This window comes from Peromyscus maniculatus, chromosome 9, assembly GCF_049852395.1.
Source record: "Peromyscus maniculatus bairdii isolate BWxNUB_F1_BW_parent chromosome 9, HU_Pman_BW_mat_3.1, whole genome shotgun sequence".
NCBI lineage: Eukaryota > Metazoa > Chordata > Mammalia > Rodentia > Cricetidae > Peromyscus > Peromyscus maniculatus.
Genome location: NC_134860.1, coordinates 75,708,358 through 75,729,502, shown reverse-complemented (window position 1 = coordinate 75,729,502; position 21,145 = coordinate 75,708,358). Strand labels below are relative to the sequence as shown.

The 21,145-nt window shown below is 45.3% G+C and overlaps 1 protein-coding gene across 10 annotated transcripts in view; it reads right to left on the bottom strand.

Annotated features, from left to right (window-relative positions):
• The window catches only part of Enox1 (ecto-NOX disulfide-thiol exchanger 1), a 565,632-nt gene that overhangs the window by 53,518 nt on the left and 490,969 nt on the right, over positions 1-21,145 (bottom strand). For all 10 annotated transcript variants that reach the window (XM_076545410.1, XM_042285220.2, XM_042285223.2 and 7 more), the window contains 2 exons: positions 7,373-7,480; positions 3,081-3,137 (listed from right to left, as the gene is read on the bottom strand). In XM_076545410.1, the coding sequence (XP_076401525.1) occupies positions 3,081-3,137; positions 7,373-7,480 (165 nt within the window). The remainder of the gene's footprint in view (positions 1-3,080; positions 3,138-7,372; positions 7,481-21,145) is intronic.

Here is a 21,145-nt window from a genome sequence, read left to right as displayed (position 1 = left end):
AGGGACTCACTCTGCTGAGTATGTGTGGCAGGCCGTGTTCACACATTCAATTCCCCTAACCTATGTACAGAGGAGGAAGGTGACCTTCACCAGGGTCAGACAGCCTGCCCCAGTCACCTTGGTGACCATATTGGAAGTAAATTCTCTTGTGCTGGTTTGAAAGCCTGGTCTCTCCCCAGGACTTGGGGTTAATGGGCAGGTCAATTAGAGACTTCTTTCAGACAGCAGAGGGATCGCTACAAGGCATCCAGCTCCACTCTCTAATGCATGGCCCAAACAACTGATGGGCTTCCCTGCTCTGTATACAGCTGGAGTGGGCAGATGTTCAGGGGAACCACACACGGGGGGCAAAATTACAGACAGGAAAACATAAGGGGAAGCGAGCGGCCCACCAGCTGGCAAAACCCTGGTAGACGTGGAAAAGGCCCAGCCTGCCAGGCAGGGAGGTGCTAGAGCAGGAACTGGCATGGAGTACCTGGATTCCCAGATTCCTCACTCACTCTGGGTAGGAGTTGTGGCTCCTCTCTCCCACTTGGTTGGAACTCCATGCTTAATGGCCTTCTGAGCTGAATGCAAAGTCTACCTCATGAGCCCTACATAAGTATCTGCAATGTCTAAAAACCTGCCTCCATGACCTTAAACCTGCCCTGTTTACAACATTTATAATAATAAGTGGCATTTCTCAAGAGAGGGCCGTGGGGCTCCATGTCTTGATAGTTTATGGGCATCATCTACTTCAAGCCATCCAGTAGCTGAGTTTATGACTCCTTCCTCAGACAGAACCTCACAATTTCAGGGTGTTACCACATCCACAGTCTTGTTTGTTTCTCAGGGGAATCCTAAAGGAAGGGAAATATCTTTCCCATTTTACAGACCAGGAAACTGAGGCACACTGTACTTTGTCTCGCTTGTTGAACTAGACAGCAATTTCCTTGGAAGGCACAGCAGAACAGGCTGTAAGTGTAATAGATATGAAAGTTTGGGTTGAGACTGTGGAATCTTGGAGTTCTGAAGAGGAGTATCGGGGTTAAGAATGAGGGTGATGAACTTCGGAATGGGAAGCCAAAGGCTACATATATCCTGATCCTGAGAATGGGGACGGGGTTGTGTGGCAACTCTGCTCACCAGCTCTCCATCCTACCCATTCATCAAAGCCAGCCAACCCTCATAGATCCAGACAGCTGCTTTCATTACCCAGCCTGAAAAAAAAACAACAACCTAAAACCCAAACCCACACAACAGCTACATGTTAAGGCTTTCCATGAACCTTAACTCAGTACAATGTTTTGACAAGAGGTGTGTGTGTCAGTCTGTGTATGTATATGTGTGTGTATGTATCTGTGTATTTGTGTGTGGTGTATGCAATGTGGATGTATGTCCTCTGCACACATGTGCAGAAACCGGAGGAAGTATCTCCCTCCATCTAGCTTTACTTTTCTCTCCTGAGATACCCTGTCACTGGACCTGAAGACTGGCATTTTGGTTAGGCTTCCCAGCCAGCTGCTCCCTCCTCCCAGGTTTTCTTGTCTTCATTCTCCAATGTTGGGGTCATGGGTACACGTGGCCATGCCTAGTTTTTGTTTTCATTCGGGTGTCGGCGATTTAAATGATTTGCTTGTGCGGGGAGCGCTCTTACCTACGGAGCCATCTCTCCTGGCCCACGGTGGGTTTTTTGTTTTTTTTGTTGTTGTTGTTTTGTTTTGTTTTTTGTTGTTTTTTGAGACAGGGTTTCTCTGTATAGCTTTGTGCCTTTCCTGGAATTCACACTGTAGACCAGGCTGGCCTTGAACTCACAGAGATCTGCCTGCCTCTGCCTCCTGGGTGCTGGGTGTTTAAAGGCGTGCGCCACCACCGCCCGGCCTGATGTGTTTTTCAGCAAAGCTTGGCCACCCTTTTCACCAGTGAAGGCAATGAGGATTGCGAAGGTCATATAACTTGTCAAGCCGAGAGGTCGTAAGTAGCAGAGGCCTGGGTTTTGAACTGTGTCTCACCCAGCTGTCTCATTCTTCTGATCACATTACAGCCCGTGTTCCTTCATTCCTTGGCCCAAGTGTAAGTTCCCTGAGAGTAGACAGCATGCCTGAACTTCCTCCGGAATCCCTGCCTGCTCCTGCTAGAACTCAGTAGACTGCCACCAACACAATGAGCCCGCCATCAAGCACCCCACGTTTAAAAGCTGCTGGGTAGGAATAGTAAGTAATTACAATGAGGGAGATTTGGGCACTATGATTATTAGGCTTTGTGCTGCATATAATTAAAACAAGAGTGAACATGAAATATATAATTTCTTCTAGCTCTAGCTTAATCAAGCATTCATTACCATGTCTGATTTGGTGTTCTGAGAAAAGGACTGCTTAGTGGGCATTTCCTGTGAGGAAGCTAATCAAACACAAAACAGATAGCAGAACGAGTTTTTGAAAGGACAAATACAAAGCCACCACGCACACAGAGGGATAGTTCTCAGCAAGGTGTGTTACTCCACCCGAGAGCATGGGATTCCTAAGATACAACTTTGTAGAGTTTGATATTTAAAAAGAGTAAGAGAAGAAGACATGGCGCTCACTAACCAGGATCTGGTGCCATCATTCCTTCCGTAAGGAAAGCAGATGCACTGTGCTACTACGGGTTGGAACATAAACCAAAGGTAGGTGCACTTTTAAAGGGCATGCTGGGCATAAGGAGGTATTCGGAGACCTCTTCAGCATGTCAATCATTTGTCATCCTCACTGACAAGCAAATGTCATAGGAACAGAATCTATACACAACTTAGCATGCTGGGTCCTGCCCATTTGCTCTCCCAACACATGTTGCTTTGGAAAAGTAAAGATCTCCAGCAAACTCACTGTAATTAGAATTTCTGATGGACGTTTAAGCTGAAACTTTTGGTAAACAAAGGTACTAATAATGGTGAGTGTCTATCACATCTTATTATCAAAGCTTATATTAAAAATCTGTTGAATGATCTCAAGCTCCTGAGAGGCAGGGCTTCTGATTTCCTTTGTGTTATAAATAAAGTGCCATGCCCCAGGGATTCAACCGACGTCCAGCAAGAAGTGCAGACACCAAGCTGTGGTACCTACATTTGCATCCTCGTGGCTGTGGCCATTGGTCTCCACCAAGTCCTTGGTGCCTTTTAACTGCAGCATTAAAAGAAAAACAACAGAAAAGAATAAGCAAGCATATCCACTAAGCATACATCATCCTGTTAACTTTGATTCATCTGAGGTTGCATTTTATAAAACTTCCGAGGACAAACAGATGGAACAGATAATTACAATGAATCTTATTGAAATCAGTTCGCAACCAATATTTTATAAAGCTTGACGGCTGGCAAAATAAATAAATAAATAAAATAAAAAGGGATCCTGGTCATTATTTCTTCAGCAAGATTAGAAAGCAGTTCTATAGAAATAAGATATTTAAAATCGGTTCTTCGGAATACTAAATGGTTTCATTTCCTGGTGGGATTGCCATTAATTTAAACCCTGCAGTATTTGCAGGATGTCATCAGCTAATGGATGTTATGCTAATGATCACTGGGGAATGACAGGCTTCCAGCCCCAGAACACGCTGCAGTACTGCGATACACGTCTTGAGGGCAGGGCTAAATAAATGATCAACAGAGCCTAACAGGGGAAGACATTTGCGTCTTTGAAGTGACGAACCACGAGGAACACATCTCTCTGGTCACAGAAGCTTTAGCAATAAAATTTGTTTGCAAATGAGATTTTTAACAGCGCCCCCACCCTGCTCAAGAGTAACAAGCTATTGGAGATTTTAGGAGACCTGTAGCGTTGGCATTCATCCTATCCTGACTCAGAGTAGACCTGTGGTAACAGAAGGCAAAGGACAGGGAAGAGCTGGCCTGGCCCCTGGGCCACCTTTCTTCCCAGCTTGTGATGCTCGGGCAGCAAGGCCCGTGCCTGCTTTTCTGCCCAATAGAAAACACTCATGGTGGGAAAGAATTTGTTAAAATTTGGAAGAAAATAAAATCATATATACCCCCATGCTTGCTTCAGAACATTGGTTCTTTATGGCCATGTGCGTATATTAAAATGAAAGAATCGCTGGGTTTTTTGGGGATGCCTTCAACTTTTGTAAGAAGGCCACGTCACCAGAGAGGTTTCGCTAAAGGCATGGTGACAGAGGATTTGACATGAGGCAGCTGATTGCGATCTAAGGCTCACGGTCACATTCGTGTTAACCCAATTAACCGCGACAGAAACTTGTCAGCTCTTTCTTAGGGCTACGTCATCAATGGTTGTATGCTTAACAATACAAGGGCGTGGAGCAACGTAGGATATATGGGAATAGGAAAAGGCACAAAGTGATGGGAACATCATCTATCCGAGCATACAAGGAGACTAAATAATAGCCTTCCTTGGCTTAAAATTTCTTATTATGGAATTCCTCTTCTTCCTCTTCAGTCCCCTCTCTGCTCATCTCCCTGTGTTTGGTGTTTGGTCTCGGTCTCTCTCTCTCCATCCCCCCCTCCCCCCCCCTTGTGTGATTAGATCAGGGGGTTTTAGTCTTCCTCAGCTTAGAAGGAAAGGACTATTTGCACAAGGGCAGTGTGACTCACATGTTTACCAGTACACACGACAGAGGTCATCCTCCCCTCCTCCCCAGTCTCCCGTTACACATTATGCCCCGTAGCTGTCCTCTCTTTGTGACCACCCACTTGCTCTCTTCCCACTTCCTGTCTACCCTGGGAATTCCTGCAGGCCCTCTCCTTGCAGTGGAGGCTCCTGGCCTTACTGCTTTGCCCTGAAAGCCACTCCCTACCGCCCGGTGCTCCTTTCCCTGAGCTAGGTGTGGACATCTTGGGAGATGGGGTTAGGGAGTATCTCTAAGTATACTGGGAGATAGGGGTTAGGGAGTATCTCTAAGTATACTGGGAGATAGGGGTTAGGGAGTATCTCTAAGTATACTGGGAGATAGGGGTTAGGGAGTATCTCTAAGTATCTTGGGAGATAGGGGTTAGGGAGTATCTCTAAGTATCTTGGGAGATAGGGGTTAGGGAATATCACTAAGTATCTTGGGAGATAGGTGTTAGAGAATATCTCCAAGTGTACGATGGATGCTCTCTTCACTGCCAAGGGGAAGAAAGTGTGGAACTGGTGGGGCTGGGAAGCTGCAAGTCACAGGACAGAGCTGACCAGCACAGAGGGTGACCCTGTCCTCCCTGCCGGAGCAAAGCCCATGAGGATCTGTTCTGGAGATCGGGACTTGTCAGGATTCCCAGCCAGCGGCAGTTGCTTTTAATAGCAAAATCCCAGAGAGGACATATGTTTCCCTGTGTGTGTAGGTGTTTGTGAAGGCCATTATCTATGATGGCGTCAAAAAAGAACTTCTCACTTGTACTTACTCTATACAAATCCAAAGCAAGCTTCAGGAGGCAGTGCTTAGGCATGTGGGAGGGACTGGACTGGGGGAAGGAAGGGCGATGCTGCCCAGAGATAGAAGAAGCATGTCTACTGCATCCTGCTGCCCTCTGCTTGGCTGCTGGGGACAGCAGGGGAGGGGTCTGCAGACTAACTGCTCAGTAATAAGACAGCTCTGGCTGCCCTGTCTCACTGGCCTCCTGGGCTCAGGCTCTGGGTGCCTTTGCATGAAAAGAAGCCATTCATTCCACATTACCATTACCGCTGCAGATGGAAAAGGCTCCGCCTTTTTTTCTCAGTCATACTTTATAGGTCTTTAGCAGTTTGTTCTGAGTTCTTTTCACAGTCTCTCCCTTTTTTTTAGCAATGGAGAGTGGCGCGTGATGCTCACCCATGCCTGTGCATGTGCTTTGCTTTTTTAAAACACACCCCAACAAGCCTCCCTTGATACATTCTGCACAACTCATCTCTTTTGATAAGTGGGGTTAGACCTTCTATCAGTGTGCAGGATTTGAGTCATCTGGAAAAATGAGAAATACATACATGACAACTATTCCAGCATATGCTATCTAAAACACAAAAACAAGCCCCACCCCCCACAACCAAAAAACCCACCACGGAGACCAGCACAATCACAAAGTTCTGTCTGTGAGGTCCAGATCAAATATGGACTTGGCTTTAATAAATGTCACGGTGAGGGTGACAATGCCATTTCTCATCCTAGGAAGGAGGCCACTGTGGACTTGATTGGCCAGAGTTTTCAGCTCCACCTAACATACCCTACCTAACCCTTGCAGGTTCAGCCTCTGCGTCTTTATTGAACCTGCATTGGTAACAATTATTTTTATAAAGGCCTTTCCTTCAAATCCATGAATGTTTGTGAACTATCTAAAATCACCTTCCCCTCACAAAACGCTTCTACTTTCAGTGAAAACTAACTAAATATATTTTTTAAATTCCAAGTCAATTGTGAAGTGACTGAGTCACAGCTGGCTAAACCTCCCCCCCCCTTTTCTTTTCTTTCCTTTTTTGTTTTTGTTTTTTTGAGACAGGGTTTCTCTGTCCTGGAATTCATACTGTACACGAAGCTGGCCTTAAACTCAGAGATCTGCCTGCCTCCTAGTCCTGGGATTAAAGGCATGTGCCACCACCACTAGGCCAAAACTTCTCTTTTGAAGGTATTTACATTGCATAAATAAAGTCCTTATAAGTATATTGGAGTAGAAATTTCAAAACAAATCTATATTTTGGTTGAAGAGGGCTGGGCTTGCTGTATGTGTTTCTTGAGCTAATAAGGATTAGCATTCATTAGATGTTGCCTGAAAACCAAGGCCAGAAACTGGAAAGTACTTCCAAGGCAAGCAGACTTCTTTAGCAGAGACAATGGGGCTTGGATTTCACCCTGCGGACCCATCTCACCCTACCATAAGTCAATACCTCCCCATGCACTGATCAAAGTCAGGCTCCACTTCCGTATCTGAGCCAGAACGAGGCGATCAGCTTCCCGGACTGCACATGAAAATTCTGTGGCTCACTAGGATCAGATAAGTGGCCCAACACACAGGAAAGATACATTTGTAATGTCTCTCTGCATCAGCCTCTTTTATTCACGTGTCTGTAGGAGCATCATGGATTATGCTAAACTCATTTTCCTCGCTCTTAGACTGAAGAGAAACACGTGGCTTACTCTGACACATGGCTTCACTGTCAGTAGTTTCAAATGTTATCAAAAATCATTTGTCTTCTGCAAGAAACAATCACATAACTTGGGTGGGCTTGGGTTGTCAGAGTAGATACGGGGGGGGGGGTGAGGACGGAGTGATCGAGAATGCCTTTATAGATCCCACGTGGTGGAATTGCTAGGAGCTGTGACCGAGTGCAGCGTCAGTCTCCTGCAGGGTTCCTTGAGCCCTGCTTGTGTGTGTGACAGCGTGTGTCAGCAGGGTCGGGACTGATCTGGGGACCAGGGCAGGGTTTTGTTCACTTACTTGCTCCTGGAGGACTTTCAGCAATGCCTGTGTGTGAGACTGCTCCTCCTTCGCCTGCTCCAGTTCCGATTTCTTGTTGTTCAGCTCCTCCTGGATGGCCAGCAGTTGCTGTGGAATCAACCGATAGTTAGTGTGAGGAGGAGGGGGACCAAAGGCCAGGTGACTATAAGATGGTCAATCTATCCTCCAAACAACAGGAGTTTTGCTTGTTTGTTTTTAAGCACAAAAGCTTCGTCTGGACACCCGATAACTTTTTGTGGTAGGTTCCCCCACATAGGTAAGGAGCAATGCAGTTTTGGACACACATGTAGGCTGTCTATGCTACTGATATTTAATATTTGTGAAGACACCATTATATTCCTCTGACCAATGAGTATCTGTAAAAATTATAGAATCGTGTTTATAAAACAAACTGGCATATGGAATAGAAGGGGCTGGAGAGAGGTACTCAGAAGACCTAGGTTTGGTTTCCAGAACCCACAGACGAGTAGGTAACAGAAACTTCAGTTCCAGACTCTTTTCTGGCTTCCATGAATATCTACACACAACACATACATATAAAATAAACCTCCTTTTTAAAAAGAAGCTAAGAATGAAAACACAGACTAACCTCTCAGTTTTGCCTGATTTCCACATCGAAGCAAAGCTAGCTTTATGGCAACACCATCCAGCTATTTCCCCAGGTGGCAGGGACCACAAAAGACCTTTCTGCTTCCTCTGTTATGACGGCGATGTTTTATTGGGTCAGCAGGACTGAAGCCCAATTGCAATCCATACATCAGCTGAGAAAACTGCTGATATAAGCTGTCAAAACACTAAGCTACGGCCTCCACCACTGCGTTCAAGCAGGGCCACTGAAGGAATTTTGTAAGCCTTGAGATTTCCTTGTCCCTATCAATTGTAACTCATCTCCAGGCTTACCTTGTCTGCCCGAAGCCCAGGACCGCCCTGCACTGACTCTCTGAGGTTAATGTGCATACAGGCTGGAGAATGCATTCAAGTGCTGCAAATCAGGCCCTGGAAACAGCGATGTGTACTCAAAGCCTCTTGACAACAAAGGACCAGTTTGAAAACACAGAAGAGCATATTTTCCTGCTGTGGTACATTACTAATGCCTCTCTATGGATGTGAAGGAGTAGCGTGTTCCTGCTGGGAAGGGGCTGACTCCAGGCATTAGGCCACAGAATGGTTGGCCAGTTGCTAACCACAGAGTCCAAGGGAACTCTCATACTGGATTTCTCATGCTTATGGACACCACTCAGAAAGACTTCACTGGATCTTCAATACCAACTGCTTTAGTGCAGCTGGGCATGGGAAGTACTCACAAAACCTACACCAAAACAAACCGAAACAAAACCAACACCCCCTCTCCTCATTCCTTCTCTTGGTCTTGTTAGTACAACTGCCTATTTTGGAACTGTGTATAGATTTAAAAATCTCCCTTGGTTTCTCTCTGTAAACAGTCATTTCTCTCACAGCTTAGTTCCCCCTATTCTGCTCTTGTGGCTCCCTTTGACAGCTCATAAGCCTGAACTGTGCATCAGCAGAAATGTGGGAGCCTCTGAGGTCCTGCAGCACAGATATAAGCACCTAGAAGCCAGTAGAAATAGTGGGTTGTGCCCCTGTTCATTCTCATCTGTCACTGACCAGAGGGCAGTCTGAGGTTGCCTGGTGTTCTGACTCAAGTGATGATGATGAGTTTACTTATTAAAAAAATTACAAATCTAGCCATGAGAGACTTCCCACATGTGAACAGAAGCCTCCAGGGACCATATAAACTTAGGTGCAGAGGTTTGTGTTTAGATTTCCAGCACTCCTATAGTGACAGGGGAGGTGGAGAGAGGCAAGCCCCATGAAACCTGAGAGCCACGCAGCCTCGTGTGTGGTGCACACACTGGTAAAACCAGAGACTTCCATCTCAAGGTGCAAGGCAAAGGCTGACACCAAGGGCTGTCCTCTGACTTCCACATGTGCTGTGTGGCATACACACACCCACGCTCATACATGAACAAGCAATGAATGAACATCATTTAATTTGGCCATATCCATAGGGGGGGACTGGATACCGTCTACACAGGAGCTAGTCTGTGACCTGTTAGTCTTGCTTGTTAACTTTCTGTTGTATCTGTAATGGGCACACACTGTTGTAGTAATTCGGGAAAAAATCAAATGGACTTAAGATTGGAGAAAAGCCTTGGAAGCAACTCTTAGCTGTTACTATCAACATTGAACACATGAGAAACCTGGTAGACCCTTCCATCTCATCTGCATGTTCACACACACGCACACGTACACACACAGACCTAGTAGAACCTTCCATCTCATCCGCGTGTTCACACACACACACACACACACACACACATATATGCACACACACATACACCTAGTAGAACCTTCCATCTCATCTTCATGTTCACACACACACACACACACACACACACACACACACGCACACGCACGCACGCACGCACACGCACACACACACACACACCTAGTAGAACCTTCCATTTCATCTGCATGTTCACACACATACACACACACACACAGACATACACACACTTAGTAGAACCTTCCATCTCATCTGTACACACACACACACACACACACACACACACACACACACACACACACACACACACACCTTTCCCCTAACCTTACTCCCCATGAAAGCTTCCATATAATCTCATTCTTCCATGGAATTGTACTTTTAAACAAAATCCTTGCTTTCAGCCCCATTCCCTTTTCTTCCCATGTGTGAACCATCACTTTAATGCTCATAATGTCTGGACTTTTATTTGAACTTAGTTTTTTCTGAAACACGTAAATTGATGTTGTTCTGCATGTATTTTTCTGGAGTACTGCCATATTTCTTACGGTTTACTATATTTTTCAATGTGACTTTTAGGATCCACCCATGTTAACATTTTGTATTGTATCGATGGGGTACGTGGACCCAACTTATCTAATCTGCACTTCCAGTGACGAGTCAGCCCCCTCCAGCTCTCCCAGTCTGTACAAGACCACAGTGGAACACGCCAGCACAGACACTGATCTAGCCACACAACTTCTAGGTCAAGGGCATGCCTAAAAGGTTATATGTGGAAGCTGACCCACAGGGTTACTGTGGGGAAACACTTACCTCCCCACACATGGGAGAAAAACTTCAGTCACTGTCAATAACGGGATCTAAAGATTCCTCATTGTAGTGAGCGAGTGAAATCCTAAGTGGACGTGCACCGTTTGACATGGGTACAGCCCAATGCCGCAGAACCATGGGAATGGTAAAGTCTTCCCCAGTTGAGGCTCAGCAGGATCCATGGGGTGTGTGGACTGTGTGGATGCTGATTGTGTGTGCAGAGAATGCCCACTCGAGCTTTCTCCCCTGGATGTTTACAGCCTGAAGACTCCCCTCCAGAGCCCCTCCTGTGGAGATTAGATATGGCAGCATCCATGTTCAGCTGTATATAATAATCCTGTCTCCTTGTTCAGCTACATGTGGTAACCCAGTCCGCTCTTCAACTGTACATAATAAAGACACCGAGCCTTCTGGGGGTGCTGCAGCTTCTCTGTCCGAGAGCCTAAGCCACGTGATCCCAGCTTTTCTGTGTGTCCCGTGTTTATCTTTGCTTTATTCACTCCCTGTTCTAGTCAGGTCAATCCCTGAAGCCACTCAGGACATAGCCCTGCATTTTTAAAAAATGTCCATTATCTGTTCCCCTGTGACTACGGGCAGCTCATCAGATGTTTGCAAGTTCTGAGTTTTGTTTACATTTCTTAAAAGGACAGTCAAGGACAAGTGGATCTTCATTCCTCCTATACACCAATAATACCCAAGTAGTATTAAAAATACAGCTTTCTAGGACCCACAGAAGCCCAATTAACTCCAAATGACTAGAGGTGGGAACCAGGCATCGATTACTTTCCTAAGCCTCCATAGATAACGCTAATGAGTAACCAGGATAGGAATCACTGGTACCTTCACTGCTCACTTGATCCTCGCTGGCCGCAATGTGGTTCCAGTCCCCAGCACTCCACGTTAATTGTGATGCTGCCAGCTCTTGTACCAGCTTCTTTTCTTCTCCTCACATGCTCTCTGGAGTGACCCTATTTGTGCCCATAGCTTTAGCTGGCATACTATGTATACTGGCATTTTGCAAAGCTTGTCTGTTAGGTTCTTACTTCCTCTCAGTATGCACAAGCCCCTTAGCTGGGTATACGGTTTCAAACTGTGCCTGTTAACACATATTCTGCCTACCTGTCAACCACCCCTCTCCTCCGCCACGGGCACCCTCCTTCCAACCCGCCTGTTCTGCTATTTACCCTATCCTTGCTCTCACTGACGCCACCCGCTCTCCCCTGGATGCTGCCTGTTCCTCTGACATCCATTCTTCGTTCCACAAGAATTAGAAGGGCTCCCTGGCATAAGGATACTGTAAATTCCTTGGCCCCCCCCCCCGAATCCCTGTCCAGGGCAACCAACACAATTAAATGCAATAGCCTTGTGTCTTGGTTAGAGTTTCTCTTGCTGTGATGAAAACACCATGACCAAAAAGCAACTTGGAGAGGAAGGGGTTAATTTGGTTTACACTTCCTTCATCACTGAAGGTGGCCAGGACAGAAACTCAAGCAGGGCAGGAACCTGGAGGCAGCAGCAGATGCAGAGGCCATGGAGGGGTGCTGCTTTACTGGCTTGCTCTCTATGGCTCGCTCAGCCTGCTTTCTTCTAGAACCCTGGACCACCAGCCCAGGGATGGCCCCACCCATCCATCACTAATTAAGAAAATGCCTTATAGCTGGATCTTACGAAAGCATTTTGCTCAACTGAGTGTCCCTCACTTCACACAGCTGCAGCTTGTGTCCAGCTGACGTAAGACTCCAGCATACCTTGGGTTCTTTGTGGAGACGTCTTTCGATCTCCCAAACACCATGAGCTTATCTACTGTCTCTGTTTCCAAAGCACTTGCTGCTGTGTCCAGTTCACACCCATGTCCTCAACTAGATGACTGGCATCAACGCGAAAGGCGACAATTTAGCTCATTCAGTAGTTCGTCAATGAGCAAGTGAATGGAAGGATGAATGAATGCTTGCTCTGATTTTCCTACTTCTTTGCAATTAAACTATGACTCTGCAAAGAGAAGCAACAAAAGCTATCCAAGGCTCCCTCACTGGATAATGTATTGTTCTAGGTATACAGATCTAAAAACAACCTCAGAGGAGAATTATGGCTCCATCTGACACATTTGATTCATTACTCTGGCAGTTCTAGCTATCCTTAATCCGAAGGATATTTCCTAAAAGGTTAAATAATTCTAATCAATGGATTTATAATTATGTTATTTATTCCCCATGTCCCACTCTCTCCCCCAAAGAAACTTCCATTGCAGGAAAGAAGAAAGCCAATACCCTCAGAGTGTTTTGTGCATTCTGTAAAATGAACGCTTTCTTTGGTTTACAAAGTAGAAACCCGAGAATCTAATATTTATGTATTCAAAAACAGTGGTGATTCAAACTGCTATCCTTCATTTGACTAGGCGCCCTATAAAAAGTGAGATAGTTTACAACTAGACAATTTAAGTCGGCTTTTCTGGTCCTTTTCATTGAAATTTATGAGACTGTATAATATTCTTTCTAGTTTGAATTTTTAAGTACCAACGTGCCTCAATTACAGACGTTCACAGGCAGCTAGAACTTAATCAGAAGTGTCTCCCGGTTAGACTGGCTGACTGCAGCATAATTTTAATTTAACATTTGAGAGTATGGCATTAAACAGATGCACTATTACATTCTTGGGTGGTTACAACTGAGTGTGTTCCAATTAGACAATTATCCATATGCCAATCAAGTGGAAACACTCTAGCGGACAAGAAGCAGGTAAATAAATGCTGCACCTGACGTGGCTTGATATTTCTAGGCCATGTATTTAATAAGATCATTTGTAATGCTCTTTGGGGATGGAGGCTTTGGTGTGTGATGGGTCTTCCTTTCTAACAAATTCAAAGAGCATTACAAATGTTATTTGGAGCCCTGGAATAAGTGAGGTCACATTTCCATTTCTTTACAGAGGGGAGAATCAGTGGCACAGGGCTGTCATATACCTGAGGTCGCGCTGTCTGAGAGAGACCTACCACTTGCATGATTTTCTCACCTCAAACTGCAGTTTCTACCTGGGCGACCATGGTGCACCATCAATTTTAAATGGAAATCAGAACAGGCCAAACTTAGAATCCTCCTAGCAACGTCCTGAACTTAGGCATTCATTATTCCCTCTTAGGAGCGAGCCTGAGGGCGATGTTATTGTGAACACTTCTATGAGCAGTATGGTGGGCTGAGCCTTCCTTTAAAAACTGCTAACCTCACTTCACCAACTTCTCAGGGGATCCTGTTTCCTCAAACTGGAAGCCTCTGAGTCCTCACCCGAAAGGATCTCAGCTGAACTGCTGCTCAAAAGCCTAAAAGCTTAAAGGGCTCTAGTTCCTGGTCCTCACGCCTTATATACCTTTCTGCTTCCTGCCATCACTTCTTGGGATTAAAGGGGTGTGTCACCATGCCTGGCTATTTCCAGTGTGGCCTTGAACTCACAGAGATCCGGATAGATCTCCGCCTCCAGAATGCTAGGATTAAAGACATGTGCTACCATTAAACAAACAAACAAAAAACCCCAAAAACCAAAACCAAAACAAACAAACAAAAAAGTGCAAGCCTTCCTTGTATTTTGGTTTCCTAAATCTTGTAATTTTGCTACCAAAATAAAGTTAGCAGATGATGTAAGGCTGGATTCCAGGGAAGTGAGGGGTGACAGGGTATGTGGCTTGTATGAAGGAGACCAACAGCACTGTGCTGGAAATGGTCACTTACGGTGCTGAGAACTCAGGACTCGTTGGCAGCCTACAGAGCTCCTGGGGGAGAGAGGTGGTGGACGTCACAAAATGGAGAGGACCTTGAAATACAATGCTGATTTTGTGCCTTCCAAGATGGCAGGAGTGAACACCCTTTCTAAATTTAGGTTTATTTAAATTGGTGACCTCATGATACTGGCTGGAGCTCCCGTGATGGTGACTCACCCACTGACTCCTTCTCTCTGTCTCCCTCCATCTTGTCTTTGCTCCAGGCTATCACCAAGGCTTAGCTCTACATTCAGTCCTAAAACATTCTGTTAATATCTATTCCTTCAACCAACCCTGGGCTAGATAACATGGAGGATACAGAAAACAGCAGCAACAAAAACCGTAGGGACTGTCTTCAAAATGCTGGGTCACAAGGATGTTAATATAAACACAGTAACTAACTTGGGGCAACAATACACTCTAATACTGACTATGGCCAGTGTACTTTACAGAAGAACCCTTAAGCTTTTGGGTGATCAGATTCCAGGTCAGTAGAACAGGCTCAGGGGCTCTCCTCTGAATTATTTGTTCCACTGGAAGCGAGCCCCTCAATCTTTGAGTCCATGGATTGTCATGAATTGAAATTTGACATGTTCAGTCATTTTGATTCAGCTTTAACAAAATTATTCTACCTTCACAAATGTGCTATAAATCAGAGGCTCCAGTCAGTGGGGCACGCTTTGAAGGCCAGTAGAATACCACCTAAGGAAGGCAGGCCAGGAATTTCCTGAAGGAATTTCCACCCAAGGCCATGATGCGTGTGACTGGATGGTCCAATGGAGCAGCACTTTGAATGGCTGGGCTCCATGGCAATGCCCGTGAGCAGCCAGCCTCGCTGTGTCTAAACGCCTTGTCTCCAACCCGATTTCCTCAACTACTTCAGCCTGCAACACAGCTGTGCATGGCGTCAGTTCTGTCAGCTCGTTGACCTGCTTTAGCTCTGCGATGCGAGTGTGCGCACTCCTTAACTCTATCCTTCTGGAGTGATATTTCACCCAGACACACCTTGCGGGGGGGGGGGGGGGTGTGTGCTCCAGACTCTACTTCTTCATTCTGCTTTGGTTCTCAGTAATACTGACCCTGCTGAGGAACATCAACCTCAGGCCCTGCTGAGGAGGCCAGGTCATCTGAGCCTGTTCTACTCTGTGCCTGAAAATCCTGAGCCAGTCTCCAACTGAGAGGGAAAGCTGGGATGGAGCAATCAAGCGCGGATGCTCACAACCTGAGAGCAAGGCTATAACCTGAACGCAAGCATGTGCAGTGGTGTTTCTGACAAAGGAGGGAAACGTGGCTCAAGGGACAGATTGGCATTTACCACCCAGTACCTGCAGAACAGGGAGAGATGGAACCAGCTGGAATGTTCTTATTGCGAGAGGTGATAATATAACCCAAGATCTATTCTGGTTGGAAATGTCATCTGCTCCCACCTGGCGAGGAAAATGCACTTCAATTTATATCAGGTTGAGGGGAACCAAGCTGGTGGCCCTTGTATCAATCCTGGCTCCTCCCTTTCTCTGCCTCTGGCAGGGTGACCCCTGGGGGAGGGACATCTCCTGGAGAGTACTCCTCATTCAGATGACTGATAACGGGAATGCTGGATCTTAGAAATGAAATTGTGTTCAGAGCTAATATCCTATTACACCAGGCTATACATATTTAATTCCTTGGGTCTTTCCTCATAAATCAATTCCTCGAGGCCCTTAATCTCGTCAATATCTTTCCTGATATTGAATTTTAAATGCCATTCTCATTGCTAGACAGAAAGGCAATCTTTTGTTGATGGGATCAGGCTTCCTTTAAAGCCCAGGGTTGCCTGAAGCATGGTCCCAACCTCTGACCCTCCTGTTAAGTCGGAGTACCAGAGCTGTATGGCCCTGGGTGCTTGCTTGCTGGAGATCAGCCCCTGAGGGATCAAGAGCCTGAACCTGGGGGCAAGTCTACTGGTACCCTAGCTGCTTTGGACAGCTAGGAGATTAGCGAGAAAGCAGAAACAAGTTTGGGTTCTCCTAGGGGTGGTTCTACAACACAAAACAACTTGTTTTCCCCCAAAACAGTCTGCTGGCAGGGATTCTGTTCCCCAAGTCTGATAAAGGGCACGGAGTGAAAGATGTTTGTGAACATCTGAGGGAAAGATTTTCCAAGATGTTTGGGCTAGGAGAAGAGGAGGGAAGAGCCCCCAGAAAATGGCACCCCTGAGCTGAAGCAGTCTAAATTCTCTGGGGTTGGCCTGTAATAACATAAGATTTCCCCTGCTACACAGAGCTGTGTCTGTGTGTTTATGTGTGTGTGTGGAGGGGGGTAGGTCCAAGAATCCTTTAATAAAGCAAAATTCCCTAAGGGTGGCATAATTTCTGTTAAGACTGCTGGAGCCACAGACAGAATGGGAAAACAGGAAAGACCTGAGGGTTAGGCTTGCAGGGAGGCATAGGGTCCCTACCTCCAAGCTGTTAGACGGAGGTGCAGCAGTTAGGTATAGTGATACGGAATTTTAAAACAATAACTAAACTAATCAAAGGTCCATTCATGATCATAGTATACAAGCAAATCTGTGCAAAATCAGCAATAGACTATTGCTTCACAAAATCTATTGATCTAAATGCTAAAGGATTGTTCCCAGTACGGCTGAAATTTAATGAGATGTGTTCAGTCTTCAGACTAGTATGTTCCACTGTTCCACAAAGATGTTTACATTGTACCATGTGCCCATCTATCACCCTCTCCCCGGCTTACCTTCACACACAGGCTCACACCTGCTCACAAAGAAGGGCTCTTCTACATGTTATTGTTATTATTTTTTAAAGATTCATTTACCACTTTCTATGTGTGTGCCTGCTTGCATTTCTGTATATGACATGTGTGCTGGAGCCTGCAGAAGCGAGAAGAGGGCATCAGATTCCTTGGAACTGGAGTTATAGGTGGTTATGAGCCACCGCGGTGTGTGTGTGTGTGTGTGTGTGTGTGTGTGCTGGGAACTGAACCCAGGTCCTTTGCAACATTAGGAAGTATTCTTTGCGGTGCCATTTCTCCAGCCCCGATACACATTTGTTTGGACTCAGAATCATTTGTGCTTGCTTGGCACTGCATACATCTTGCATTTCAACGATAGATTCAAGATAAACATTGACAGCAGAGTTACTACAAAGCCTGAGCCACAGCTAACCACCTATCAGGGCAACTTGGAGTCTCTGCTTAAAATTTAAAAGCGAGGCAGAGAACCATGAGGTCCTGCCTGTTTTGTTTTGTTTTTTAAGGAGAAATGCACATTTTAGTTCCTGTGTGAAACATTCATATCAAATGTTACTATTTTGAAAATTGCAGTGTGTTCTTTTCAGACTGTTTGCTTTAAAACTAGGAGACAAGTCAGTGTGTCACATCCACGACATACTTAGTAGTTGCTGCATGTGCTTTTGCATTTGTTTGGTTTTATTGCGATCTGCTTTTATTTAGGAGATAATGATTTACAAACTTTTTTTTTTTTTTTTTTTTTTTTTTTTTTGGTTTTTTTTTTTTTTTTTGGTTTTTTTCGAGACAGGGTTTCTCTGTGTAGCTTTGCGCCTTTCCTGGAACTCACTTGGTAGCCCAGGCTGGCCTCGAACTCACAGAGATCCGCCTGGCTCTGCCTCCCGAGTGCTGGGATTAAAGGCGTGCGCCACCACCGCCCGGCGATTTACAAACTTTTATTTACTGCCACAGAGGATCAAAGTTCAAATGGGTGGGCTCAAAAATTATAGAGTTAGTTTCTGTGTGTTCCTGTTCATTGCACTGTATCATATTCTTATAGATATAAATACAGCTGAAGTTCACCATAAGACAATCTCAAGTCTGCACATATTTCTTGACCATTATTACTACCAATTTTTATGATTATCACAGAAAACAATGCTATTTAGAGAGGCAAAGGCTTGCAAAGAGTCTATTCCTGGTGTGCACAGCCACTACCTGCCAGGGGTGTCCATCATCTAAGAAAGGTAAACCATGACCTTGGATTATTGGCTGGAAGTTGGTAGGAAATGTTTTATCTGATGTGGTTTTAAAGACAATTTCATTTACTTGACTATGCCCTGGGAGGAAACTCTGGTATAGACAATAATTTTTGGCATTCATGTAACCTCCTGGGGTTATTAGTCATGATATCCTCTGTTCCTATGAGGAAATACAGCTCAGGGTTGGCAAACGGGCAAATAAGCCATGCACCAGCATCTCAGAGGAGTGTGCTGTAGAAGCCCGAGCAGGCCACTCTGCACCTCTGCTCTCCCTCTTTTGCTCACATTCTCCTGTCAGAACTGCTTCCTGAGGATGAGCCAGCACAGCAAAGCCACGGAACAACTCATTTCTTCCACACTGAGCAAGGGAAAAGAGACGCGAAAGTGGTTGGGAAGGCTTTAAAACCCACTTTCTCTTTTTCGGATGCTTTTTCTTCCTAGTGTAATTTGCAAGGTCATCTCAGTTTCCTGTTCTGCGTGTTCTTCAGAAGTTAAGTAAACAATATTTACCAGCGGGATATTATGAGACTTAGGTGCATCCACTAAGTGATGTGAGGCTCCTGGAATGGCCGAAGGCACCGAGTTAAACAAAGCACTGTCATTATCCTCTTTGTGAAACTGGCAGTGTAAGACCCAGGCAGGTCAAGTGGCTTTTAACGAACATGAGTGGGCGGTACTGGGGACTGCAGGTTGGTACTCAGAAGAAAGGTCTGTTGTCTGCCCCCCCCCCCACTCCAGTCATGTAGTAGTCTCCCTTCTGTTGATTTTCCAAACACAGCCAGCCAACCCGACGTGAATTAATACCATTCATGCAATTCACAAGAGAAGGCGTCAAATGCCCCGTTGAAGGAGGGGCAGATAGCGCTGTTCTCCCCATTGCCTGCACGGGCAATCCCTGGGCAAATGCTAATCCAATTTGCTAAGATGCATTTATTCTTACCACCTTTCCCCTGCAGTTATATGAGTTGGCTATCACCCTAACCTCTGGACACATGTACCGAGATTTAAGATATTAGCCTGCTTTTCCAGCCAGGTTGGCCCATTTACCTCCGTCAAATGAGGACATGATTGAACAGATGGGTCTTTGCAATGCACTGCAAAGGCCAAGAGAGACATGTTCTCTCTTTGTAGCATTTCTAACTCAGTCATGGTGAGAGAGGCCAGCTAGAATACCCTACACAGGTGACTTGAGGACAAACCTCTGGGGCCTCCGTTGGAAGGGTGTTTTTTAAGAGATCTTGGGTTTTATCTACCTTGGGCACTTGAGAGACAACCCAGGGTTCATTGTGGCATCATCACCAATGGCTATTACCACCAATACTTGCGTCTTTGGTTCAGTGTTAGGATTTTTAACCAGGCACATGTGTGGGAGAGTATTTTACTTGCTCCCCACCCTGACTCCAGTTCTGGAGACTGAACCTATAAGCCTGCACATGCTAAACAAGCCTTCTAACATGCAGTTGTCTTTCTAGCCTTTTATTAACTTTGTATTTTGAGACAAGATTTTTGTGAAGTTGTCCAAGCAGGCCTTGAACTTGTTCTACAATCCAATCCAGCCCAGGAGAGAACAACAACCCATATATTCATTATTTTGAATCTTTAGATGGCTCCAGAACAAACTTCATGAATAGACAGGCATGTTCCCTTCTCACAAAGGAAGTGGAAGCAGGCGAGTGCTAATTTTCCCCAAACTTCCCAGTTATTTTAACACTTAGGCCAATTTGGAACACTATCCTTTAGCAGTCTCATGGTAACTATGGACCCCAGGCTCCAGGTTTCAACCCTTCTTCCTCCTGGGTTGCTCCTCCCAGGTCAGGAGAGAGAAACAGCAGTTAAAAGCCTGTCTCTGAGGAGAAGGTAGGTGGTCCTGTTGCAGCTGGACTATTACAGATTCTCTCTGCTTTAAATTGCAGATTATTTTTTCTTTTAATTAAAAAAAATGAGACAGGGTCTTACTATGTAGGACATGTTGGCCTTGCCTCTCTACACAGCCTAGTCTGATCTCAAATGTGAGATCCTCCTGTCTCAATCTCTGTCACCAGTCATAACTGAACTATAGTTATAGGAGAAATCATGGCAGCAGTAACAGGAAAACCTCAGTACATACAGCCGTTAGAACTATATTCACAAAGGAGACTGGCCTGACTCCCTGGCCAGCTTCACACAGCCCTGTGGCTAGGACGGAGTCTACAAGCCTTATAAACTACTGAGAAGCCTTCTCCTGTCTCCTTCCACTTTCTCCGTGTGCATTCTGACGACCGGCAGCGCCTGCCCTCGGAAGGATGGAGAACTTGCCCCATAAAGCAATTTGTATCTCTTCCTGGAATATAAAACTTAAGCCGCTAACTCGATTTTTAAGACTGAGATCAGTCAGACTCTCGATTTCATCTGATTTGATAGTGATAAGACACTCGATCCTACAAGTTTCATTGGCTCCATTTAAAAACGTGTCACAAAGGTCTTCTTGCTGTCCTCACATGCTGTTGGGTTTAGGGGTATAACCTTGTTTGCCTTTAATATAGCTTCCCAGGTTGTGATTTCAAACTGATCAATAACACCAACTTTTTTCTATTTTATTAATCTTTCAAATATACAGTGTTGGGTCTTATTGCTCTCTACTGTAGTGTATCATTTTACAATCTTTGTCTTCCTGTGTGCTCAGTTCTTTTTTAACAAGAGGAACATGTTTTTGTCACTTTCTAGTGAGAGTCCCCATGTTTACTAGTGAGGCCCACTCAGTGAACACCCAAGCGAATAAAACACCCTGTGAATAAAATAAAAAATAAAAAGACCCAAGAAATGGATTGTGGCCATGCGGGTTGTGGTCAATAGAATGGATCAAGAGACTAGAACAGAAAGTTCTGAGAAGCCACAGTGCTGGCCTTTCGTTTGTAAGCATGACTGTA